The following is a 27,002-nucleotide window of genomic DNA, read 5'->3' as shown; positions in this document are numbered from 1 at the left end:
AGTTTCAAAGCTTTTTTTTTTTTTTTGCCCTGTAGGCTATATTATTGGAAACATTGACGCGTAATTCATTGATAACATCCACTTTAATCATTTCACAGCTCTTTTCGGGTCAGATTTGAACTTATTCTCATACTTATCGCTTTGCCATTTTGTTTTCATGTTGGACACGTTAAACTTATTCTCATGCAATAATGGAGATCATATCTTAGGAAAGAAGGATCAACACAATATTGATTTAAATATATATATATATTTAATTTAATATAAGAAAAATTATTTATAATCCAACCGTGATTATATCAATTAATATCAATTTTCTAATATTATATCATCGCATAATCTCAATATTTAAATAAAAATAATACAATTAAACAATGAAAATAATACTATTCATAAAAAAAGAAAAAGAACAACAGACATTAGATTCTGTATTTTTCATCGACACCGTTATCTATAACTTGCTTCTTTTATATTTTTCGGCATTTAAGATTATGTTATCATGGTAAGTAGATATAAATTTTATGATCCTACAAACCATTGAATAAATATTTGAATTCCCAAACAAATCAAATAGCAAACAACCAATAAATATCATCGTTACAAAAAGATAGGAATAAGTCCAAAAACACACATTTATGCATGCAAACAAACATATATCTATATATATATATATATATATATATCTAGAAAGGCATGGGATTGTGTTGGTTCCTCGGCGAGTTATATGGCGATGAGTTCATCACAAACGAAGGCGGATTGCTATGTGACGGCGGGACAATAGGGCTTCTTGTCCTCGACATCACCGCGTGATTGTTGCTGTAGTATTTGTTTTCGCCGCTCCTCCTTGGCCCTTTCTCCGCCCACTTGAGCTCCATTTGCTTTAGCCCGGACGGATACCCCATGCAACACCACCCTGTCTTTCCAGCCTTTTTAATACATCTGTCGTAATAATATTTGTTGAGATGTTTTAGATATTTAATTTATATTTTATATTAAATTTATATTACTTAAATTAGATTTTTATTAGTTAATTAGATTAAATTACTATCTCCGTTTGACTCTAAGTGTCTCATTTACTTTTTGAGTGTTGATCTTTAAATATTAATTATTATATCAAAACATAATACAAATTAAAAAAAAAAAAGAAATTGCAAAAATACTTCCAATTTAGTGTCTTATAATACTAATAGAATGACATTTGTATAAAAAATTATACAAATATAAGAATATTTTTAATATTAAGTACAATGACGCAAAATTTAAATGTTACCCTTAGAGGCGGACGAAGGGAGCTAGTATTATTTTTTTTTTGTTGCTAGAATTATGTCACTATTTTTTTTTTTCTATCCGTTAAACTTATGTATATTTCATTTATAGTAAACAATTTTATTCATTCATAATTTTATTATTCATATTTTAACAAATAATAATCAATTTGTCACATTTTTTACTATTTACTCATCACTTTTTCTTTTTTTTTTATATCAATTCTTTAATAAATTACATGTTATGATATTTTATTAGTTTTTATGTGAGCGTGGTGTTGGTATTAGGTTGATTGAGGAGGAGATAGAAATAAAAGAATTTTTTTAGTGGGTCTTGAAGGCAGCGATTACGATGCTATAAATATAAATTTTAATTATATAGTAAATAATTCAAAATTATAAATTTATAAAGTTCTAAAATAATTTATAGATTAAAATTTATGAAAATTTAATAATATTTTCATTTTTATTTATAAAAAAAATAAAAGTTGTTCATTTAGATTATTTAAAAATTTTAATTATAATTTAGAAAAGTTTAAAAGAAATATATTTACATTACTATGTCACATTTGATAATTAACGGTTTAAAAGCACTTTCAATTTTATTATTCAAATATTTTTTTATAAAAAAATTGCTTTTAAAATATAAAATCGAATTGCTTTTGCTTTTGATTTATGCTTATACTTATGCTTTTGGCTTTTTCTTATAAATAGATACTACATGTTTTTATTACAATTGCATGAGATGCATCAAATAAAAATATGTGTTGTTATATATTTTATATGTGCTTATTTAATTTTCCAAATCACCGCGGTAACTATTTTTGGTCCTACATATAAGATGTTATAAATTTAAGGGTAAATTGTTTTTTTAGTTCCATAACTGGACCCCCTTATTATTTTAGTCCCGTAAGTGGAGCCTGTCGCAAACTAGTCCCATAAATGAAAATTTTTCGCTGTTTTAGTCCTCCGGCGTCGAAGACGCCCGCGTGGTTCACCGGAGGTGACGTGTCTGCCAGGTATCCTGCCAGGTCAGCGACACCTGGTGGACATGTGAATTTTTTATTTCATTTTTTTAATTTGTCTTTTAAAAATTATTTTTAATTTATTTTTAATTTTATTTGTATTTTTTATTTTTTTATTTGGTTCAATTAAATAAAATTAAAAAAAATTAAAAATAAATGAAAAAAATAAATAAATCCACGTGTCTGTCAGATGTCGCTGACCTGGCGGACACGTCACCTCTGGCTAGCCACGCGAGCGTCTCCAGCGCCGGAGGACTAAAAAAGCGAAAATTTTTCACTTATGGGACTAGTTTGCAATAGGCTCCATTTATGAACTAAAATGATAAGAGGCGTCTAGTTACGGGACTAAAAAAAAATAGTTTACCCTAAATTTAATTGAATTGATTTATATTTATTAAATTTATTTAATATTGATAAATAATAAAAAATAAAAATATATCAACTATTATGAACGTCCTAAAAAATATATATATATAGATAGATAGATAGATAGATAGATATTCTTTTGATTGTTTTCAAGAAGGAATTATGTGTTTGTTGACAATGATTTTAATTGTTGGTTAGTATATATGAATAAATTATACTGATTGATTTGAACACAAACCTAATAATGCATTAGGACAAAAACAGGGCTTATCCCATGGGAAAAGTTTGGGTATATATATATATATATATATATATATTGATGTTTAGATTTTTTAAATAGTAAACAAATTAAATAAATATATATATATATATGCATATATAATGTAATATTTTTATAAAGGGTAAACTGTTTTTTTAGTCCCGTAATTGGACCCCTTGTCATTTTAGTCTCGTAAGTGGAATATATCGCAAACTAGTCCCATAAGTGAAGATTTTTCGCTGTTTTAGTCCTCCGGCGCCGGAGACGCCCACGTGACTCGCCGGAGGCTACCTAGCGAACACATGGATTTTAATTTTTATTTTTATTTTTTAATTTTTTTAAAAAAATTATTTTTAATTTTATTTATTTGGTCCAATTATAAAAATTTAAAAAAATTAAAACAATGAAAATAAAATAAAATAAAATCCACGTGTCCGCCCGGTGTCGCTGAGCTGGCGGGACATCTAGCGGACACGTGGCTTCCGGCGAGCCACGCGGGCGTCTCCGGCGCCAGAGGACTAAAACAACGAAAATTTTCCACTTATGGGACTAGTTTGCAACATGCTCCATTTACAAGACTAAAATGATAAGGGGTACAGTTACGGAATTAAAAAAAATTTACCCTTTTATAAAATATATTTGAGATTTATCTCAAAAAATGTACAATATTATTTAAACTTACATTTCTATATATATATATATATATATTTACAAAATCACACATCAACTATTATTTAAATATAAAATTAAAATTAAATTTTTTCCATTTAAATCCAAAAACACACCTGATTTTTTAAATTTTTAAAATTTTAGAATATTTTTAAAATAATAAAAACTTAAATATTTGATATAATATTTTATAAAAATTAACCACACTTGCATAGTACAGTACCTTTGGCTAAATCTTCTCCCTAAACAGTCGATGCACTTTCTGCCTTCAGCCATATCTCCCATTCCTATGGTCACGCATTGTCTGCAGTACGCTCTTCCACACACCTGCACAAACACATGTGTATATATATATATATATATACATCTATTAGGACATCATCAAAATACTCTCTTGGTGTCTACACGTAAGTTTTTCATTTGACTTTTGCAATTGGATTAATGCATTAGTATTTTATAGATATACAGTGTAATATAAAAGTGTAATGTTTATTTTATTCTTGATATTAAAGTAAAAGTAATATGAAAAGTAAAAATTATGGATATTTTTGTATTTTGTTGAAAGTTATTTTTACTAAAAAAATGAAAAGATTTTATTTGGATAAACTAAGGGTGTGTTTGTTTTGGGGGTTTGGATTTTGAGTTGGGATTTGAATAGTAAAAATTTTGAATTTGAATAGTTGTATGATGTGATATAAATAAGCGTTGATGTGATGTTTTGAATGTAAAATTGATTTTTAATATAATATAAAAAAAAATAGGTGTTTGATTTGATATTTTTGGGAGGAAAAAATGGGATAAATAGTAGAAATTTAATACAATCCCCTAAACAAACACACCCTAAAATGATAAAATGAGAAATTTACTAATGAACGGAGATAATATATGCTACTAGCTAATAATTGGTTAATGGTTATGCAATACTAATGTGAGCCTACTATCTCTGTTATAGTAGAACATATATTGTGCTATATATAGAAGTATGCGTTGTGTGCGCTAACTATATATACTGACCCAATTAGCATATTCACGCCCTTTTTTCAAAAATAATCTCATACTATATGTGTGTTTCTTTTTGCTAAATTTTTTCAAATTTTATTATTTGGACTTTGCGTTTTTCGAAAAATATATATATTTTCTTCTCACAAAATATTCCATAAAATATATTTTAATTTCAAACTCAAACTAATTTTTTCAAAACTCAACCAAAAGAATAGGAAAAATTGCAAAAAAATATTCTTTATAGATCATTATCACTTTTGTCATATATTTATCTCTGACCGGAAAAATACATCTCACACGTCTCCAAAAGTAGTTATTTCTATCATTTGGTCGCTCATAGTCGCGCGTGGTGAACGTCACGCGTGGCCAAATGACAGAAATAACGATTTCTGTAAACATATAAAATATATTTTATCAGAGAAATAAATATACGACAAAAGTGATAATTGGATATACATGGAGATATTATTTGCAATTTTCCTAACAAATCTTTCTTTCAAACTAAGAACTACAAAGCTTTTGGCCTAGCATCTAGCCAAGCATAGCTATTAATAAATCAATTGCTAGTTGGGTTGCATGGGTAGCTTTTATAACTGAGAATATTTTTTCTTTCTAAATTCAAGTTAAAATTGCCCGTTCAAATCTCATCTTATTCCTTAATTTGTCTACTTTTCATACAAAGAAAATGTAATTTTGTAACGAAATTTTTTCATTTTTAAATCTATTTTTTCTATTACTAATTATATTAGGAATGAAATCAGAAACAAATATCATCCCTAAAGTTCACGTTGTTAACGTCATCCGTCCCTAATTTTCGCTACAAATATATTCTCTTTTTTGTAGTGATAGAATAAATTAAAATAATTGGTGGTCAAATTCTTATATATATATATATATATATCACAAATAAGAAAAAAAAAATGAATGGTCAGTTCAAACCGAAAACCAAAGTTTCTCAGCTCGAAATCTAGTTCCATCACTGCATATTACTCAAAGTGGATAATATCATATACTTCCTCCGTTCGGCTCTAAGGGTCACATTTACCTTTTGCGTCATTGTACTTAGCATTAAAAATATTTTTATATTTGTATAATTTTTTGCATAAATGTCATTATATTAGTATTATAAGACAGTAATAAAAGTATTTTTGCAATTGTTTCTTAATTTGTACTACGTTTTGATATAATAAGTAATATTCAAAGATCAACAAACAAAAAGTAAATAAGACCTTTAGAACCGGACGTAAGTAGTATATTGATGACGGAAGCGACATACCAGGCAACGGTGACGGAAAATATAGATGTAGTCGCAACACACGGCGCAAATATTGGAGTGCGGAATCCCGGGGCGTCTCCTCCGGCCGGCTCCAATATTATCCGCCATGCTCATGCTCATGCTAATGCTCGTCGTCCCACTCAATTGGCTATTCATCGTGTCGACATCGCGGCGGTATCCTCCTTGATGAACACGATGATGATCGTGGTCGTCGCGGCGGTAGATGATCTTATGTTCCAAGGCGGATGATGTTTCCTGCAGCCCCTTGCTGAAGTCGAGACTCGGGAGTTTCGCCATCGCCGTCGTCATCGTTGGCCTCGTAGATTGTTCGGAGATGGCCGGCGAGGTTAGTGATCTGCTGTTGATGTTGAGCTGAGCCAAGTGTTGGAAAGTGAGGCTGACGTAGTCGTCGGGGACTCCCAGGTACAGCTCTTCCAGCTCCATTTTGCCCTTCGCCATTAATATTATGTCAACTACAATAACTAAGGCTAAGGGCTGAATTACTTAGGAGCGATTATATGTGTATATATTTATATAGAAAGGAGGGTTTTTAGGACCACGACAAAAATATTATTATTAGACGGACACTGATAGTTAGCAAACAGCACACGGTAATAATAGTAACAATACATTATTTATATTAATATAATATAAATACACCATGGCTGTGTTCGTTTGACGAATCTTAACTAGACTTTACTGTTGAAATACTGTACAAAATTCAAATTAAAGATCCTACCCCTATAACCTAGGCACGTTCCTAGACCGTAGGTTTCCTTTCGCCTTCCCAGTAAGCAGAAGTTGTCGCGAGAATCACCTGTCTACTTCACCTCTCATCTGATCTGATTGACAGTTTGGACGGTAGGTGAGGCAATAAATAATCACCATTCGTATTACCGCATCTCGTAAAATAAAAATAAAAATAATAATAATATCTCCAAAAAAAAATTTAAAAAAAATATTTTAAAAATATCAATTCCAATATCACTTTACTTTTTTACTTTTATTTATTTTAACAATATTTAAATATCATTCATTTCAAACAATCACATCAATACATCACCTTTTTTAATATAATAATATTTTTTCCAACATCGTTACAAAATTCAAACCTTCAAACAAACACAACTTAAAAATCCATACTTACAAATCTTCAAAAATCCAAATCCAAAATCCAAGCTCCCAAACAAACACACTCTATATGAACTAACAACACACAGATAGCTAACAAACAGCGTATAATAATATTAGTGACAACACATCATTTATATTAATATAATACAAATACAAACACATAAATTAACAGGACATGAGATAGTCTACCAAAGCACAACAGTTCATTTCAGCATTATAAACAAACAACACATGTCATTATTATAAACAATATGTACTATTTTTAATAAAAACTTGTGCTTTTTTGTATTTTATGGAATCAGCACCGTAACCTTCCCCTTATTATTATTATTATTATTATTATTATTAACTTGGCCGGTTGGTTTGGTTTGCTTAGCGCGTGGTTGTTACTGTTATATATTTATCTATTTTGTGGATATGTAATAGCACATAAAATAGATAGGGTTGGCTAAGCTTTGGCAGGATGTTGAAGTATTCTTTTCTAATTTTCTTTGCTAATGGTTTTCAAATTTTATTGCACACAGCTGGACAATTGAATCCAGCATATATGCAGGCTACCCAATATTTTATGTTGCATTACAGCAATTTTTAATAAATGTATATATTTTTTTAATGTTAGGTATAAAATATTATATAGATAATATTAAAAATAATATTTTATTTGTAATTATTGATTTTTTTTCAAAAATAAAAAAATATATATTATATATATTATATTAATAGTTATAGAAAATTGTGTCAACAAAAGAAATAATGAACGAACAAAAATAATATATAAAATAAGTAGGACTGGATGTATTTTAAACATTTTTCGTACCATGCAATAATATTACAATATATATTTTTTATATGTGATCGTTCATTTTACTCACATCTAAATTCAGTTTTTCTATTTATTTATGTAAACATCAAAATTTTTAATAACAATATTTTCTGCCGAATATTATTTAAATAAAACTTTAATATATAAACACAACAAAAGGTATGCGAATAATAAAATTTGTATCAATTAAAGTGTCATAGTAGAAATATCTTGAAGTGTTAATAAAATTTGTTAAAAATTTGAATATATATAGCAATGTTAAAGGATTTCTTTGTTTTGTTATACACATATTTTTCAAAAAATATATATACTTATACTACTCATATTATTATTATTATATTATCTACCCAATTTCTTATAATTTATAAACAAAAAAAAATTCTTTCAAATAATTTTTATAAAAGAAACAAACCCTTGTTCTATATAAAAAACTAATTTATAATTTCACACCCAAATCCAAATATTTTTAAATTGTTATATTATTCTTGTTCTTTTTAAATGATCAAAATATTAAGCACATGCAGGTCAAAGTACCTTTAAATAAGAAAGACCGATAAATTAGACACGGATTTTAAAAAATCATGCAAAGGTTCAATACAATTTTAAAAGTATGAGGCGCAATTTCATGAAATCATATATTAAAAAATATTATAATTTTGCCTACTATTTTTATAAAATATATATTTTATTTTAAAAAATTTTTACCCAAAAATGAGCTTGTGAGTATAAGATCATAAGTTCAATCTTTATGATCTTAATTTACGGGTTCAAATCTTCTGTTCCAATTTCGTCTGTGTCATCTGTTCTATTCAATCCAATAAAACCACCTATAAGAATACTTTCTATTTAATTAATTCATTAAAATCATCTTTTATTTAATCCATTTATTTAAATAACTATTATACCCTTAAAAAAAAAGGGTTATAAGTGTTTATTTATCTTTCTTTCTCTTCCATTTGTGAGATCTGGTATATAGTTATCTCTGCCTATCTCTTGCTATCATCAAATATTTTAATTGTTGCATTTCGTTGTTTTTTTTGCTGTCTTCGAAGTTTTTTCTGGTGCGTCGACATATGTCACTTCTTCTTCGGGTACCATTTTATTCTCACTTAAAATTTCTATATTTAATTGTTTTTTGTTTCTTCTAATCAAATCAAACATATTAAAAATATTTTGAATCGAATGTGAAAAAATAAAAAATCTCAAATTAATTAAAATTTGAATTTTTATTACAAAAAATTATTGCTTTTATAGTAATTTATATGATTCTTATGTTGTTTAGAATTCTTTTTTTTTTAAAAAAAAAATTGATATTAAACTAATTATTTTATTTTTTTATAGGATTCTATGTATAATTGTATAAGATATCAGAAACAAATTTATCTTATGTAAATGAAGAAAAAATTCAGGTATTTTATTTTTTTAATATTTATATTTATTGTTTTTTTATTTTGACTGAACTGCTTTACAATTTATTTTAAATTAAATTTAATATTTGTTGTAGGAAATTCCTTTATCAACAAAGAAAGTGATGATCTCATTATTATAGATGGTTCAGATTCTGATAATTTTAATTCTCATTATTTGCATAAATTCATCTCAAAAGAACAAATTCCTCAAATAGGTATGGAATTTGATAATAAAAATTTGGCTGGAGAATTTTATTATGCATATGCTAAACAAGTTGGATTTGGTGTTAGAAAAAGCACATTTCATAACAAAAAAAATGGTAAACTAGTTGATAAAATATTTTGTTGTTGTGCTGAAGGTAAACAAAAACTTGATAAGCGAGATGTTTATGTTAAAAATTCGCGTGCCGAAACTAAATTTGAATGTTTAGCAAAAATAAAAATACATTTGAATAAAAATGAAAAATGATTATATGATCAAACAAGCATGTGGTCGTGATGATTTAGGATTTACTTAACAAGATTATAGAAATTATTTGCATTAAAAAATAACTAAGGATATGAAAATTGGAATACGGGGGAGTACTTAAATATTTAGAAGAGATGCATGTAAAAAAGCCAATTTTTTTTTTCACTCAATTCAAGTTGATGATGATGATGCAATAACTAATATATTTTGGATAGATGGAAGAATAAAAACTGATTATGTCGTATTTGAAGATGTTATATCTTTTGATACAACTTATGAGAATAATTCTCAAAATCGTCCTCTTGCATTGTTTGTTGGTGTGAATTTCCACAAACAAATTGTTATTTTTTATTAAGTACTTTTATACGATGAAACTACTGCAACATTTGAATGTGTCATAATTTTACTTGTTGGAACAGAGGGAATAGGGAGATTTGGAACAGAAAATTTGGTCCCGATTTTAATAGATTAATTAAATAAATGATATTATCATAAATGACTTTATTTGATTGGATAAAACGCATAGAAGAAATGAGAATAGATGATTTGAATCCATTATCTAGACACACTGCTAGCAAAAAAAAAAAGAAGAGAAAACATCCCACATCCACATAAACCAACGGTTCGAACCGGAAATTACGGTTCGAGGGAAAGATCGGTTCGGTTTGAAACCGGCGGTTTCGAATCGATTGGGCAGATCTACAACCCGTAATTGAAATTAGGGTTTGGGCCGTATAAATTTGCTCGTCTTGTAGGAGGCTGCTCGCTTCGGAGGCTGTAACCCTAGAGTGGAGTATCGATCTGTCTGAGGCGGAGCGCCTTCACTCCGAGAGAAGCGAATCCTGTCGATCGAACCATGGTATGAATGGCTTCTTCCGAGCTGTGTATTGGCGCAACGATTTTGGATTTTTGATCTTGTTTTTTGAATTTCGGTTGGAATTTTTGTAGACATTCAAGAGAAGGAACGGTGGGCGCAACAAGCATGGTCGTGGCCATGTTAAATTCATCCGCTGCTCTAACTGCGGGAAATGCTGTCCCAAGGTATTTCCTGTTTCGATTGATGCCTCATCTTTGAGAATTCGTTATTTTAATTTTTTTATTTACGTTGTTACGCTCTAATTTTTCGGGTAAGCTGGTTGTGGTAATTGACTGGAATTGACTTGGTTGATCAGTTGTTTGTTGGTGCCGTTGTTAAGTTGTCGGTTATGTCTTTTGTGTTCGCTAGGCGAAAAGGGAAGTGCATGGTGTATATTTTACCTACGGAAAGTTTTTCTTGGCCGCGAATTAATTTGATATATTTTTTGGGAGGTTAAATAGATTATTTGGTTGTATGATTCAAACTTCTTCAAATAAAGAATCAACTAATAAATGGAAGCCTTTTGCAATTATAATGTTGAGTAACATCAAACCATCACTTTTATCTTGCTGAGATTGTGGTATTTAAATTTCTTGATTAAAACTGTAGGAGTTGTGTTTTTTCTTCTTTAATGTTATATTTTCATGGGGCCATCACCTGGAGGTACTCATCCATGGTTAAATACCACTTAATGATGATAGGTTTGTTTATGTTTTAGATATTAACAAGTTGTGTATTAAGTTTAGTGTTCTGTTACATATATGCATATATCACATATAATAATCGAATTAAGTTTTAGGCATCTGTAAAATCCTGAATTGATTTCTGACATGTGGTTCAATGTAAGTGTTTTTGTATTTTGGTACTTGCAAAGGAAGCTATTAAAATTCATGCATTCATCACATCATACATTTAGTTTCTTTTGAGATTAGTAATTGGTTCTGAAAATTCTTGATTGCCTATGCTATACTTCCTGAAATATTCTTGTGCAGTTATTCTAGCTTCAGAATTTATTCGGAAAAAAAAAAACAATAGCATAGTTGGATTGTTGTTTACACTGACTATGTTGCATAGGACAAAGCCATCAAGAGGTTTCTGGTGAGAAACATCGTGGAGCAAGCTGCTGTAAGGGATGTCCAAGAAGCATGTGCTTTTGATAGTAAGATTTTGCTCCATTTGTTTTAGGTTATCCTCATGTCTATGCTTGGTGCTTATTTCTCCGTAGCTATATCACAAAAGTGAGATGTACATATTATTTAATGTGCTATTTTATGCTTAATTCAGCCTATACCCTTCCCAAGCTGTATGTGAAGATGCAGTACTGCGTCTCATGTGCCATTCACTCCAAGGTGGTTCGTGTCCGCTCACGTACTGACAGGAGGAATCGTGAGCCCCCACAGCGCTTCAGACGCCCAAGGGTTAGTTTTTAATCCTTGCATAATTGGTTTCTTCAAATAGTGCCAATCATATTTTTTTTACTTCATTTTTTCTCTTTTACCTAAAGGTAATGTAATATATTTTCTTGTGTATTTGATGATAATCGTGCGGTGCCTTACAATTATGCAAACATGTTTAACTTCCTCATTCAAATCAATTGTTACAAGTTCTTTTCCAAAACCCCTAAAATTAAACTTGAGGATAGTGGATGCTGAATTTACTTTTTTAGACTAATAGATGTATCCGCCAAATACTAAATCTAGCACACATGCCTTGTTGTAACATAGTTGATATGTCCAGAATCGACCAAATTGAATACAGTCCCCTCAGTAACTGGCCTTTGCTTGATTGAAGGACAATTCATTAGCATAAAAAGATGTGTATTTCTGGGCTTAGAGTTTTAGCCATTTATTCAATTCCATGCCATAGTGCAGAAATTTGCCCTTTGGTGTGATTGCATCTTCTGAGTTTGAGTCGGGACAGACCCCGCAAGCTTATATCTCAAGTTTTCTTTATCTTTTACTACATCAATGTGTCATAGTTGATTTATCGCTCTGTTTCTGTGTCTACAGGATGACATGCCTAGGCCAGGTCAAGCTCCACGCCCCGGTGGACCTCCTGTTGCTGCTCGTGCTTGAATTTGAGTATCTGCTATTACCTGGCATGATTTTGATTGAAAAAGATATCTAGTTTATCATCATCATTAGACTTGAAACCATATGATCTGATCTGATTTGTTCTTGATGTGCAAAAACATGTCATTGAATTTCTGCAACATGTTCTTGATTCCACAACTGCAGTGCAGTGGTTTTTAAAATCTCTATTCAAAGTTTTGCAAACGTGTCTAGTCTAGTATTTATGTTTGAGGTCCAACTCGGGAATTCTATTTATGTAGTTTTAACTTAAAAGATGCAGTATTTTTACACTAATATGTAACTCTATTTTTTATTCTAAAAAGAATATTCTTCCAATATTTCATATTATTATTTTTTTAAATCATTTTTTGTATCTACAATTAATATTATCTTTAAAAAAAAATTAAAATACAAAAATTTTAAAAATTAAATGAAAACCAAAAAAAAAGAACACTACGCCATTTAACAAACACCAAAAATGGTGTTTCCATTGGAGGGGCAAACTCCAATTATGGGACTGCAGTGTCTTTTTGGCAGCTATTTTGGAGATGGTCTTGCTTTGAAGCTATTTGTTAGGCATAATTTGGACATTGCATTTCCTATAACTATGAGTTCCTCCAATACCTCTCCTCTCCAACTACAGTTAAGTCATCAACTAAGACAACATAAAATATTACATAGAAGAAATTCGACAATATTCATTGGATTAAAATAAAATATATTAGACTATCTTAAACCGGACAACTTTATCTATGCAGTTATAACTTTAAAAGTGCAATTGCCACGTTAATTTAATTTCAACCCATAACTCTATTTTCAAAAGAATATTCTCTAAATATTCTATTTTATATATTATTTTAAACAATTTTTTATATTTTAAAAAAATAAATATAAACAATTAAAATATAAAAAATTACAAATTAATTTTTATAGGGACCAATTTATAATTTGCAAAAATTAAAAAATAAAAAATAAAAAAGAAAAAGTAAAAAACTTCAAAATTGGCATTGCATTGTAGCAAACACCAAAAATGGTGTTGGATATGAAGTTGGGTTGGAGAGGTAAATCTCCAAATATGGAGCTGCAACCTCATTTTTTAGGTTGCGTTGGAGATGGCCTTACAAACATCAGTAAAAATAAATACAAGTTTGCATAATCACTAAAATTAAGATATATAATATTTAGTACGGATATAAGTCACCACCATTTCCACCAATGCCATCAAAGAATTGCGAAAACGAACTAGTCGAATTTTGTTGATATTATATTGTTCTTTTTTATTATTATTTCTTGTGTTGTTCATTATAATATTTATGTCTGAAACTTTATTATAATTCATTTTCAATATTCCATCATCACGTCTAAGCATTTTATATTATAATTTTTGTTTTTCAAGCTCATTATACGTGTTAATCTGTTCATATGACATGTTCATAGTTTCGACAACTTGTGAGATATTGTTTACCATGATTATCAAATTAAACAATTTCATCAATTTTCTTTTTCATTTTAAATTTTTTTACTCCCGTGGGACGCGTTTGTTCCAGTGGAGTTTCAAAATTGGCATACGGAATATTGAAAGAGGATCCTTTAGTATCATATTCATCATCCAAATGAATAGAACATGAAGACAACGCAGAATAATTACTAGTTGAATGTTCCGATGATGACGAGACATGAGTTGCATTATGCTTTCATAAAAATTTTCTACGGGGTACGTACTCATTGCGATCTTTAAATTTTTCGAAATCTTTTAAGTGATCATAAACATGATCACATTTAAAATTGACCTTATTTTTCTCCGCAAACAATTGTCTGACATATGTAGCTGAAATAAAAAAATTATAGTCAGTGTAATAAATTTATTTACTATATCCAGTTTTGGTGCGCCACTAAATTTTCTACTTTTTTTACACATATAAGAAATTGTTTGACTTCTTTTTGCAGTTTTTCTAAAAAACTAAGTAACACCAATTTGTCATCGTTGTGCGCATTGTGGGCTTCAGTCACTCTTGACTAAAACTCTACAGATGATTGGTTAGTTCCTGTAATTGAATATTGAAAATTTTCGAGAAATTTCTCAACAAACAACTCAGTCGGCCGATTTTATGCCGATTCCAATTTTTTCAGGCATGAAACGATCACCTAAAAACTTTCTGGAATACCTTAGGGAACTTTTGACAAAACTCTCACCTTTCATCAAACTGTTGTAAGACTCGAATATATGGATTTTCGTATACAATAGTCATGTTATTTTAATTTTTACTGGCTTTACATGTAAATATATTTAGTCAATAAACACTTGCACATTTATAAAAATATATTAAAATAATAAACTATTTCGGTGAAACATTACATCAACTTGACATAAAATAGTTATCATTTGCATTTTTTATATGAGAAAAAATATATATATATATATATATGTCAAATGAATGATTGTAGTTTTATAAATATTTTTTATATATAAAGTAATCAATATATTTTTTTACATAGTGCTCAAAATAAATGTTTGTTAACTTACTTATATTTATTATGAGTCATTAGTTATTATGATAGGTGTCATTATTTTGTATAAACACATGGCAATTGATTATGAGTAATATTATGTAATATTGCTTATAAATAGCCTTTATGAAAAATGAATGAAAAAAAAATTCCTTGCACTAATTTCGATTCTATTTTATCTCTCTCTCATCTCTTATCTTTCTCTCTATCTAGACATATATATATATCTATACATTTAACATCTATATTATTGTATATTATTAGTAGTAGTACTATATATTTTGTTATATATTTTATAACACGTTATCAGCACGAGGCTTTGTCGAGGAAGTGCACATAAAAGATAGCGTATTTTTTTGTTGTTGTTTTTGTTGTATTACTCGGAAGGTTGCGGAATTTTTGGTAAGTATTTATTTTCTTTTAACAATGTCTAATATAGCAAAGTTTGAATTTTCCCCACTGGCAATTACTGAAAATTATTATATGCCGTGGGTAATGGATGTCGAAATGCACCTCGAATCCATGGGGCTTTCGAAAACAATAATTAGTGAAAATGAATGCACAAATCAAGAACGTGCAAAGGCAATGATTTTCCTGCGTCATCATATTGACGAAGCCCTAAAAATAGAATATTTAATGGTGAAAGATCCATTTGAATTATGGACAAATTTGAAAGATCGATTTGGACACTTGAAATCTGTTATATTACCGAAAGCGAAACATGCACGGCAACACTTGCATTTGCAAGATTTTAAAACAGTTGCTGATTATAATTCCATGATGTTCAAAATCACGTCCCAATTAAGATTTTGTGGAGAAAATGTTTCTGATAGGGATATGTTGGAAAAAACATTTACCACGTTTCATGCCTCTAATATAGTTTTACAGCAACAATATCGAGAAAGAGGTTTTAATAAATATTGTGATCTTATTACCTGTCTACTTGTTGCTGAACAGAATAACGAATTATTGTTAAAAAAATCACGAATCGAGGCCAACTGGTGCGAGTCCATTCCCTAAAGTGAATGCGACTCAGTGTTTAAATAATATGCCTAGATTCTACCGCGGACGAGGTCGCGGACAAGGCAGTGGACGTGGATTTAGTCGTGAACGTGGATTTGGTCGTGGACGTGGAGCCGACCGTGGACGAGATCGTGGCAGGTTTGTTTATTACCGTCAGGGATATTTTGATGAACAAGAATCAAATAAGCCTATGAAGCGGCCTCAGAACGATATTAGTCAGAGTTCAAAGAAAAACGAGGATAAGTATTATCGTTGCGGAATGACAGGGCATTGGTTCAGAAATTGTCGTTCCAATTCTTATTTTGTTGAGTTGTACCAAAATTCCCTGAAACAGAAAGACAAAGTGCCTGAAGAAGTTAAAGCACCGGAAAATGCCAATCCCCTAGAAATTAATTTTTCAAAGAATGTTGCCAGTGGAAATGGGGGTGATAAATGTAATGATAATACGCAGCTAGATGTATCTGATTTTCTAGTACACCATGAAGGTGGGTACTATGAAAATCCCGGAAATGCGATATAAATGCATATAGATATGCGTAGATATTTTTGTAACACATGTAGTTTTTGCTCCCTACATTTTGTAATGATATGACAGCTATGCATTTTCTCCAAATTTTTTATATATTTATTCTTATATTTCTCCCAGAAAAAGAAATATGAATGCTGAGCACATTATAATGAATAATATGGAAGATAGTTCATGTCTTATTGATAGTGCATCAACGCACACTATTTTGAAATATAAGAAATATTTCACCAACCTGAAGTTGGGAAAAATTGAGGTGAATACCATAAGTGATTGTGCGAAGTTAATTGAGGGCTCTGGAAGAGCGATAATATTTCTCCCCGAAGGAGTAAAACTTGATATCCAAAATGCACTATATTCTAGTAAATCTCAAAGAAATTTGTTGAGTTTTAATGATATTTGCAGAAATGGATATCATATTGAGACATCAAGTGTGACAAATAATGAATTTTTGTTACAAAATTCATGGACATAAATATATAATAGAAAAATTGCCATCATTGTCTTCCGAATTATATTGCACAAAGATTAATGTGGTTGAAACATATCTGGTAGACCAGAAGTCTACAAATTTTATGATTTGGCATGACCGGTTTGGGCATCCCAGTAATACTATGATGAGACGAATTATTGAAAATATCAATGGCTATAACTTGAAAGATCAAAGGGTATTAAATACAAATGAGTTTATATGTGTTGCTTGCTCAAAATGGAAGTTAATAACTAGACCATCACCGGCCAAAGTGGGAACTGAATCCCCTTCATTTTTAGAACGAATTCAGGGTGATATATGTGGACCTGTAGATCCACCATGCGGACCATTTCGATATTTATGGTACTTATCGATGAATCTACTAGATGGTCGTATGTGTGTTTATTATCTACTTGCAATTTGGTATTTGCGAGGTTGCTTGCTCAAATAATTAGATTATGAGCTCAGTTTCCAGATCACCCAATAAAGAAAATTCGTCTTGATAATGCTGGTGAATTTCCATCTAAGACATTTGATGATTATTGCATGTCTATTGAAATTGACATTGAACATCCTGTACCTCATGTACATACTCAAAATGGTCTAGCTGAATCACTTATAAAAAGGCTGCAATTAATTGCAAGACCTATGCTAATGAAATCCAGTCTCTGCTTGGGGATATGCAATTATGCATGCAGCAACACTGATAAAATTAAGATCGACAAGCTATCATAGCTACTTCCCAGTACAATTAGTGTACAATGAAAAGCCCAATATTTCACATTTGAGAACTTTTGGGTGCGCAGTTTATGTGCCAATTGCACCGCCCCAACGTACAAAAATGGGCCCCCAACGGAGATTGGGGATATATGTCGGGTACGAATCACCATCTATCATTAAATATTTTGAACCATTAACTGGTGATTCGTTTACGGCTCGTTTTGTTGATTGTCATTTTGACGAGTCGTATTTCCCGGTATTAGGGGGAGAAACTGATCAACTGAAAAAGAAAATTACTTGGAAAATATCATTCAATTTTTTTGATCCTCGTACAAGTCAAAGTGAATTAGAGGTACAAAGAATTTTACATTTGCGGCGAATAGCAAATCAGTTGCCTGATACTTTTTGTGACGCCAGCAGGGTCATTAGATCTTATATAGCTGCTGAAAATGTACCTGCTAAAATTGTTATTCCTGGAGACAAAATACAAAGTGCTAATGAATCAAATGTACGCCTAAAGCGTGGCAGACCTGTAGGTTCCAAAGATAAAAATCCTCCAAAGAAAAGAGGAACAAATGAAAGGATTGAAGATTTGAATGTTAATCAAAACCCTCAAGAAACAGGTAGTAACATGGATCAGATTTCTAGAGAAAATGATCCTAATAAACTTGATGAGGATGTTAATCCTAATATAATTTCTTCTGAAGAGAATGAAATTATTGAAAATTCAATAAATTATGTTACTACTGGAAAGCATTGGAACCGAAGTGATACAATTATGGATAATGCTTTTGCATATAATGTAGCACTTGATCTAATGGAAAATGACGAGGATCCAGAACCTAGATCAGTTGATGAATGTCGGAAAAGAATAGATTGGCCAAAATGGAAATATGCGATCCAGTCTGAATTAAATTCACTGGTAAAACGGAAAGTTTTTTGACCCATTGCTCAAACACCTGAAGGTGTTAAGCCTGTTGGCTATAAATAGGTATTTATTCTAAAGCGAAATGAGAATAATGAAATTGCCAGATATAAAGCAAGACTTGTTGCCCAAGGTTTTTCACAAAGACCTGGAGTTGATTTTAATGAAACATATTCTCCAGTAATTGATGGAATAACATTTCGATATCTTGTCAATTTGGCAGTACATGAAAATTTGGATATGCGTCTGATGGACGTTGTAACTGCATATTTATATGGCTCATTGGATAGTGATATTTACATGAAGATCCCTGAAGGATTTAGTATGTCTGATGCATATAAATCAAAGCCAAAAGAATATTATTCTATTAAGTTACAAAAATCTTTGTATGGGTTCAAACAATCTGGTCGCATGTGGTATAATCGTCTCAGTGAATCATTATTGAAAGGGGGATATGCCAATGATTCTATTTGTCCGTGTATTTTTATAAAAAAAAATGGGAGAAATTTTGTAATAATAGCTATCTATGTGGATGACTTGAATTTAATTGGAACCCCTGAAGAGGTCCAAGAAGCTATTGAATATTTGAAAAGGGAGTTTGAAATTAAAGATTTCGGGAAAACGAAATTTTGTCTTGGTCTACAAATTGAAAATTTGAAAAATGGGATTTTGATGCATCAATCTGCATATACCCAGAAGGTATTGAAACGATTTGCAATGGATAAAGCACATTCATTAAGTACTCCAATGGTCGTTAGAACTTTCGATCCTATTAGACCAAAAGAGGAGAATGAGGAAGCACTTGGTCCTGAAGTACCATATTTAAGTACTATTGGTGCACTAATGTATCTGGCTAACAGTACTAGACCAGATATAGCGTTTGCTGTAAATTTATTAGCCAGATTTAGTGCAATGCCAACACAACGACATTGGAAATGAATCAAACATATTTTTCGTTATCTCCAAGGATGTATTGATCTTGGTCTATTATATCCATAAGGATCTCGACATGAATTGATTGGATATGCAGATGCTGGGTATCTTTCTGATCCGCATAAAGCCAAGTCTCAGACTGGCTATATGTTTACTTATGGCGGTACAGTGGTATCTTGGAGATCCACTAAACAAACATTAACCGCCACATCTTCAAATCATGCAGAAATAATAGTAATTCATGAAGCCAGTAGAGAGTGTGTTTGGCTAAGATCAATGATTCACCACATTTTACAGAATTGTGGTTTGAAATCTGAAAATGATAATCCTCCTACTATCTTGTACGAAGATAATGCAGCTTGTATAGCGCAACTGAAAGAAGGATATATCAAGGGAGATATAACGAAACATATTTCACCAAAATTTTTCTTTACTCATGATCTCCAAAAAAATGGTGAAATAAATGTACAGTAGATTCAATCAGACCAAAATTTAGCAGACTTGTTGACCAAGGCTTTACCGACCGCAACGTTCGAGAAATTAGTGAAGATCATCGGGATGCGTCGGTCGCAAGATTTCAAATGATGTCCACATCAGGGGAGCAACATTTCAAGTGATGTCCACAACAAGAGAAGTATTTATAATGCATGAATGACGTACTCTTTTTCCTTAACGAATTTTTGTCCTGTTGGGTTTTTTCCTAGTAAGGTTTTAACGAGGCGTATTCATTACAGTTAATGACACCTAAAGGGGAGTGTTATGACTCATTAGTTATTAGGATATGTGTCATTATTTTGTATAAACACATGGCAATTGATGATGAGTAATGTTATGTAATATTGCTTATAAATAGCCTTTATGAAAAATGAATGAAAAAAAAACTCCTTGCACTAATTTCGATTCTATTTTATCTCTCCCTCCTCTCTTATCTCTCTCTATCTAGACATATATATATATATATCTATACATTTAACATCTATATTATTATATATTATTAGTAGTAGTACTATACTTTGTTATATATTTTATAACAATATTTTATTTAATCGAGATCAATAAATAAATAGTTTCTATTACTATTTAATAGTTTGTGATTATTTACATTTATATATTATTATTTGTCACTATATAAATATATATATATGAAATCAATCTACTTATTGTTTAAGTAGATATTTACTAGACATACTAATTATTTTACAATTGTTTAAATGCGTAAGTGTGTATATGATTTTTTGATCCACTATTAACCCTAAGCAATAAATTCAATTTCATTACTATATAAAAAGAACACACCATTGCAGCATTATAATTATCTAATAGGATTCGTGCTTTTATTTATTTATTTATTTATTTTACATAAGAAAAATATAATTTTTGAAAAGAATGCTCGTACTTTTAGATTCTTTTATTTATTTATTTTTTATGATGTGAGAATCTGCAATCGTTATTCGAAATTGCGTACCGGGTAAACTTCCGCCGAACCTAATACCCTAAAAATTAGGTCCGATAAAACAAGTCACACTAGGCGAACCATGTGACAGGTGGACCTGGAGACATCTTGAATCCATGTGTCCTATCATAATTGGAACATATGACAATTATATGATCTATATTTCCTCCGTTCACCATCGTTTTCAGATGGATTAATTTTTGGTGTGATATATTATACGAGAAATTATGTCAAAAATGTAAAATATATTATTTTAAGTTGAATATTCTTAATTTTTGATTTTTTTTAATAAATATTTATTTTTTTGACTTTTTTTGACTTTTATAAAAAGTATTTTATATTATTTATATTATTTTTGATGAATCGTAATTGAAGAATACGAGTGGGTGAACAACATGTTTATATATATATGGCTTTTGTAATTTATTCTAAATTTATTATTTTATTTTAATTTTATAATATTTTTAAGTCATAAAATTCTATATTTTACAAAATAATACCAATATTGAATTTATTTTTATTAACTGAGAATTTAAAATATATAAATACAAATATCATTTAATTTTTTTTAATTCAAATCAATATTAAAAAACTAATTCAATTTATTGAATAAATATAAGTTTAAATTTTAACACAATTAAATAATATAAAATTATATTTCCTCCGTCCACCTGGGTTCAATTATAAAGTAAACATTTCATTGAATATCTTATTTTTTTCCACAAATACTCTTACTTTACATCACATCGTTACTTTTATACAAAAAGCAAAGACAAAAATATTATTACACTATTTTTTTAATTATCTACTATAATTAAAATACTATTATTTCTTAAACACCGTGTCAAAAGTAAATGTATACACTGTAAGTAAATGAAGGGAGTCTTAAACAAGATTTGTTCACTCAATATTTTTTAATAGAACAATTTTCTATAAATATTATTAAAAAAATACAAATATAACGGACTATAATCAATCATAAAAATAAATATAAAACTAAAATATACATATGATAATAAAAATTAATTAAAAAATTGAAATATATATTGTGAGTAAAAAATATAAGAAAGTATAATATTAGGTGTGTTATAAAGTAATTAATATGCTTACAAAATATTTGAAATATTTATCTATTATCTTATTCATATTTTATTTGACAGAAATTAATGTTGTTCTATAAATATTTTATAATTCTTCAAGAGCTGCATATATATATTTATAATTATTTATTCTGTAATATTAATAGATTACTTCTTTGAAATTGCCAATAATTTATGTTATTGATGATTGTTTTTATCGTCAATAATTACTTCATAAGATTGCTTTTAAGTTTATTATAAATATATATATATATATATTTATTTACTCCGTTCATCACGTAGAAAGGTTATCGTTTATTTTTTGAATGTACATTTTAAAATATTAGTATTATATTAAATTATAGTGAAAAGAAAAAAAACACCCCTATTACTATTATTATTGTGTAATATAAAAATAATAATATTTGTATAATATAGTGTAAGTTGAAACGATATTTATTATACTAGGTAGGTAGTATAATTACTAAGTTAGAAAATGATAAGTTTGTTTTGGGACAGACGAAAATGAAAAATGACCACGTTTGAATAGGAAAGAAGGAGAGTAAAATTTTAATTATTTACAAAATGGTATCCACAGTGCATATATTTTAGTGAAATATAATTTCAAAAATATTTAAAATACCAACACTGCTCTTATAAAAAAAATAATAAAATAACATCATAATTTATTATTAATAATTTATTAATATATACTCCAATACCTTGTCCTGACAAATGGGGGAATATTATATTTATATCATTAATCAACGAATCGTCAATCCCTACATCTACTTCGTAGATTTATATTTATCTTTTATACTTAATATTCAAAATATTCTTTCGAAAAAAACAAATGTAAACCTTAAAAAAGTGGACGAAATAAATATTTTTTTTAATAAATTATTTTAGAAAGAATGAAATAGAAAAAGTGACCAAAGTTGGAAGGAGGAAAACCGGAGAACCGGCGGTTCGACTGGGCAAGTCTGGATCTATCCATAATCCATGTACCTTCCACCCGACCCGACCCGACCCGGCCCAGCTCCACTAGTGCAATACGCTCGTAACGCTCCAAAGGTCACAACGTTGTTCACTCAAAAAAAAAAAAAAAAAAAAAAAAAAAAAGCCTTCAAGTTGGGACGATTTCTTCATGGATGGCGTGGTATCTTCTTCCTAGAAATCAGTCCAAAATGTTTCCGCCCCCCAACTTGTTGAAAATCGGTTATTCTCCGACCATTAGAGACTTTAACAACTTCCTTTTCCTCCTCTGCAGCAAGCAAAGGTTCAAAGCTGTTATTTACATTTTCTCTCAACTCAGCTCCAACCAAATCAATGCCGACACCCAAACCCTCAAAATTTTTGCAAAAGCTTTGCTGAAGGAGAATAAATATGGAGGAGGCGTTGGTTTCTCGAAAACCCTTCGGGTGAAGTCTAGGATTGGCAATATGAATCGGGTTCTTGATTCTTCGTTACAAGGAGTTTGTTCTTCTAATCATGATCCTGATAGGGGATTTTCTCTATTGAAATCTTTCTTGGAAATCGAGGGATTCTTCCCTTCTTCTCGCACCTTTTGTTTATTGATTTTTGGCTTTAGCAAATTGGGGAAAATGGATAAGGTCATTGATTTGTTAGAATTGATGTCCGATGATAAGTTCAATTATCCTTTTGATAACTTCGTTTGTAGCTCTGTGATTGCTGGTTTTTCAAGAATTGGGGAATATGAACTTGCGGTTAGGTTTTATGATAATGCTGTAAAATCCGGTAATTTAGTGCCCAATGTCGTCACCTGCACAGCACTTCTGAATGTGTACTGTAAATTGGGGGAAAAAGTTGAGGCTTTTGATTTGGTTGCTTGGATGGAAGACAATAATTTGCCTTTTGATGTTGTGTTCTATAGCAATTGGATGTATGCTTGTTTAAGTGAAGGATTGATTCATGAGGCGCTTGAAAGGTTTACATCAATGGCAGACAGAAAAATTGAGCTGGACAACATTGGCTATACAATGCTTATTGATGGATTTTCGAAGCAAGGAATTGTGGAGAAGGCTGTTGGTTTTTTGTACAAGATGAGAAGAGAGGGAGTCGAACTGAATGTGGTTACCTACACAGCAATCATTTTGGGGTTTTGCAAGAAAGGGAAGTTAGATGAGGCGTTAGCAATTTTTGGCATGCTTAAGAGGTTGGGGATGGAGCCCGATGAAGTTACATATGCTGTTTTGATTGATGGAGCTTGTAGAACTGGTGATTTCAGCCTTGTATTCCAGCTGCTCGATGAAATGGTGAAGAAAGGTGTGAATCCTGGTGTTGTGACGTACAATACTGTCATTAATGGATTGTGCAAAGTTGGGAGGACAATGGAGGCTGATGATTTCTCAAAGGGCATAATTGGGGATGCTGTGACATATACAACACTTTTACATGGATATCTTCAAGAGCAAAGTTCCTTAGGCATATTAGAGACAAAAAGACGAGTTGAGGAATCTGGTGTGACGATGGATATAGTAATGTGTAATGTGTTGATTAAAGCAACACTTATGATAGGCTTGTTCGACTATGCTTATGCAATTTATAGAGGGCTTACGACGATGAATCTCTTGGCTAATTCTGTCACATACTGTACCCTAGTTGATGGATATTGTAGAGTGGGTATGATTGATGAGGCACTTGAGGTATTTGAAGATTTCCGGAAGTCATTGAATGTTTCGGCTGCTTGTTACAATTGTATCATTTCCGGTCTTTGCAAAAAAGGGTTGGTAGATATGGCGATAGATGTATTCATTGAGTATATTGGGAAGGGTATGCCTTTGGACAAGACTATATGTAAGTTGTTGATCAAGGCGATGGCAGAGAACAAAGGTGCAGAAGGTATTTTAAAGATGATATATAAATTGGAAAATGTGGAGCATCAATCATTGTGCGATATATGCAACGACACTATTTTTTTCCTGTCCAAAATGGAATTTGTTTTCCCTGAGGACTTGTGGTGCGGAATATTGTCGCAGATGAGGAGGAAAGGATTAGAGTTGTCTAGCATGTGTTTTTATTCGATGTTGAGGAAGCTTCTGAGTGAAGGTAAAACACCATTGGTTCGTAGTGTGTTACCTTTGTTTGTTAAAAGCCATGGCATGTTTGATGTTGGAGTTTGTAAGATACTTGTGCATTACCTGTGCTTTCTTGATGTGAAAAAGGCACTTGTATACCTCTCAACCTTGAATGGGAATGAATGGAGCATTACCATCCCGATTATGATTTTCATGACACTGACAAATAATGGTCGAGTTTTAGATGCATATGAGCTCTTGGTGGGTGCTGAAAACCATCTCCCAAATATGGATGTTTTCAATTACTCAATTATGGTTGATGCTCTTTGTAAAGGCAAGCATATCGATAAGGCGTTGAATGTTTGCTCTGTAGCAAAGGGAAAAGGGATAGCGCTAAACATTGTTACTTACAATTCTGTCATAAATGGTCTCTGCCATCAGGGTTGTTTGATTGAGGCTTTTAGATTGTACGATTCACTGGAGAGGATCAATGTTTGTCCTACGGAAGTTACATATGGTACTCTTATTGATGCTTTAGTTAGAGAAGGACTTCTACATGATGCTAGGATGCTCTTTGACATAATGTTGGCGAAGGATCTCACCCCGGGCACACACATCTATAATTCATTGATCAATGGCTATTGCAGGGTGGGTCGACTCGAGGAAGGTATGAAACTTTTCCATGATTTGGAAGTAAGAGTTCTTAAGCCTGATGGATTCACAGTTGCTGCTCTGATCAATGGCTATTGCCAGAAAGGGGATATGGAAGGGGCTCTTAAGTTGTATTTTGAGTTCAAGCTCAAAGGATTACTACCTGATTTTCACGGCATAATGCATCTAGTAAGAGGGCTGTGTGCTAAAGGAAGGATGGAAGAGTCCCGGAGCGTATTAAAAGAGATGCTTCAGACACAATCTTTTGTCGAGATTTTACGCAGGGTAGACCTTGAAATTAAATTGGATTCAGTGGGGAATATGCTCATGTTTCTTTGTCAGCAAGGGCGGATGGATGAGGCTATTGCAGTGCTTAATGAAGTCGAGTCCATTCTTTTCTTTACGGGACGAAGTTGTTCTACCCATGTGCCGGATTCCGAAGCAGGAATAGATCCATTGCCTTTCAGCGACAGTCAACGCAATCAGCTCAGAACTAGTGGTGGTGAAGATGGAAAAGTAGAGCTATTGAAGGATTTCGATTCGTTCTATTCGGTTATTCGTTCACTTTGTTTAAAAGGGAATTCAATTGAAGTGAAGAGACTAATGAAAATGCTCATGACATCATGAACTTTTCAAAGAAGTTCAAATGAGGAGCAAACAATGCTTGTCTCTATGACACTGATCTACCACACAACGGCAGGTAGAGTTATATCTAATACTAATATATACTGTGTCGTACGTATGGCTACTTAGAAATACCATTCTACCACCCTTCTCGTTTTCTTTTAATCTCCTTAGGAAAAAGCCCTAGCTCGACCATTTCTTTGATCGAGTGAAGTTGCTAGCGTTGCATCATCGCTTCCAGATCGACAACTTCTATTGCTCTAGTCCCTTCACTTCTCGGCGCCGCTTTGGAGGTAGTTTATCATGTTTTCTAGAATTAGTTATATTTTCGGGTTTTTGTTGAAATCGGTTGCTAGCATTGTGGGTTCATTTGGGTGTCAAATTCTTAGTAGCTCTTTAGATTCAACACTAGAGGAAGAGGAAGA

General features: G+C 30.9%; 3 protein-coding genes across 3 annotated transcripts; 2 read left to right on the top strand and 1 right to left on the bottom strand.

Annotated features, from left to right (window-relative positions):
* Positions 1–683: 683 nt before the first annotated feature.
* Positions 684–6,321, bottom strand: LOC127253562 (extra-large guanine nucleotide-binding protein 3-like). Its single transcript, XM_051278211.1, has 3 exons — positions 5,863–6,321; positions 3,808–3,911; positions 684–939 (listed from the first exon to the last, which is right to left on the bottom strand). The coding sequence occupies exons 1-3, from the start codon at positions 6,319–6,321 to the stop codon at positions 684–686; spliced, it is 819 nt and encodes a 272-aa protein (XP_051134168.1).
* Positions 6,322–10,411: 4,090 nt separating this feature from the next.
* Positions 10,412–12,829, top strand: LOC127253502 (40S ribosomal protein S26-3-like). Its single transcript, XM_051278130.1, has 5 exons — positions 10,412–10,556; positions 10,646–10,738; positions 11,628–11,712; positions 11,838–11,971; positions 12,563–12,829. The coding sequence occupies exons 1-5, from the start codon at positions 10,554–10,556 to the stop codon at positions 12,626–12,628; spliced, it is 381 nt and encodes a 126-aa protein (XP_051134087.1). The 5' UTR covers positions 10,412–10,553; the 3' UTR covers positions 12,629–12,829.
* Positions 12,830–23,384: 10,555 nt separating this feature from the next.
* Positions 23,385–26,654, top strand: LOC127253716 (pentatricopeptide repeat-containing protein At5g57250, mitochondrial). Its single transcript, XM_051278441.1, has one exon. The coding sequence runs from the start codon at positions 23,416–23,418 to the stop codon at positions 26,578–26,580; it is 3,165 nt and encodes a 1,054-aa protein (XP_051134398.1). The 5' UTR covers positions 23,385–23,415; the 3' UTR covers positions 26,581–26,654.
* The last annotated feature ends 348 nt before the right edge of the window (positions 26,655–27,002 follow it).

The sequence above is a fragment of the Andrographis paniculata genome, unplaced genomic scaffold, assembly GCF_009805555.1.
Source record: "Andrographis paniculata isolate CXL003 unplaced genomic scaffold, ASM980555v1 Contig51END, whole genome shotgun sequence".
Taxonomy (NCBI): Eukaryota; Viridiplantae; Streptophyta; class Magnoliopsida; order Lamiales; family Acanthaceae; genus Andrographis; species Andrographis paniculata.
The sequence above is the reverse complement of the archived record's forward strand: the minus strand, read 5'-3'. Positions and strand labels throughout refer to the sequence as shown.

Coding starts and splice junctions, on each gene's coding strand:
- LOC127253562 (XM_051278211.1), bottom strand. CDS start 6,321: ATGGCGAAGGGCAAAATGGAGCTGGAAGAGCTGTACCTGGGAGTCCCC. Junction 3,912..5,862: donor TTTTCCGTCACCGTTGCCTG/GTATGTCGCTTC, acceptor GTGTTTGTGCAG/GTGTGTGGAAGAGCGTACTG. Junction 940..3,807: donor GGGAGAAGATTTAGCCAAAG/GTACTGTACTAT, acceptor TTATTACGACAG/ATGTATTAAAAAGGCTGGAA.
- LOC127253502 (XM_051278130.1), top strand. Junction 10,739..11,627: donor GCGGGAAATGCTGTCCCAAG/GTATTTCCTGTT, acceptor TATGTTGCATAG/GACAAAGCCATCAAGAGGTT. Junction 11,713..11,837: donor AGAAGCATGTGCTTTTGATA/GTAAGATTTTGC, acceptor TGCTTAATTCAG/CCTATACCCTTCCCAAGCTG.
- LOC127253716 (XM_051278441.1), top strand. CDS start 23,416: ATGGCGTGGTATCTTCTTCCTAGAAATCAGTCCAAAATGTTTCCGCCC.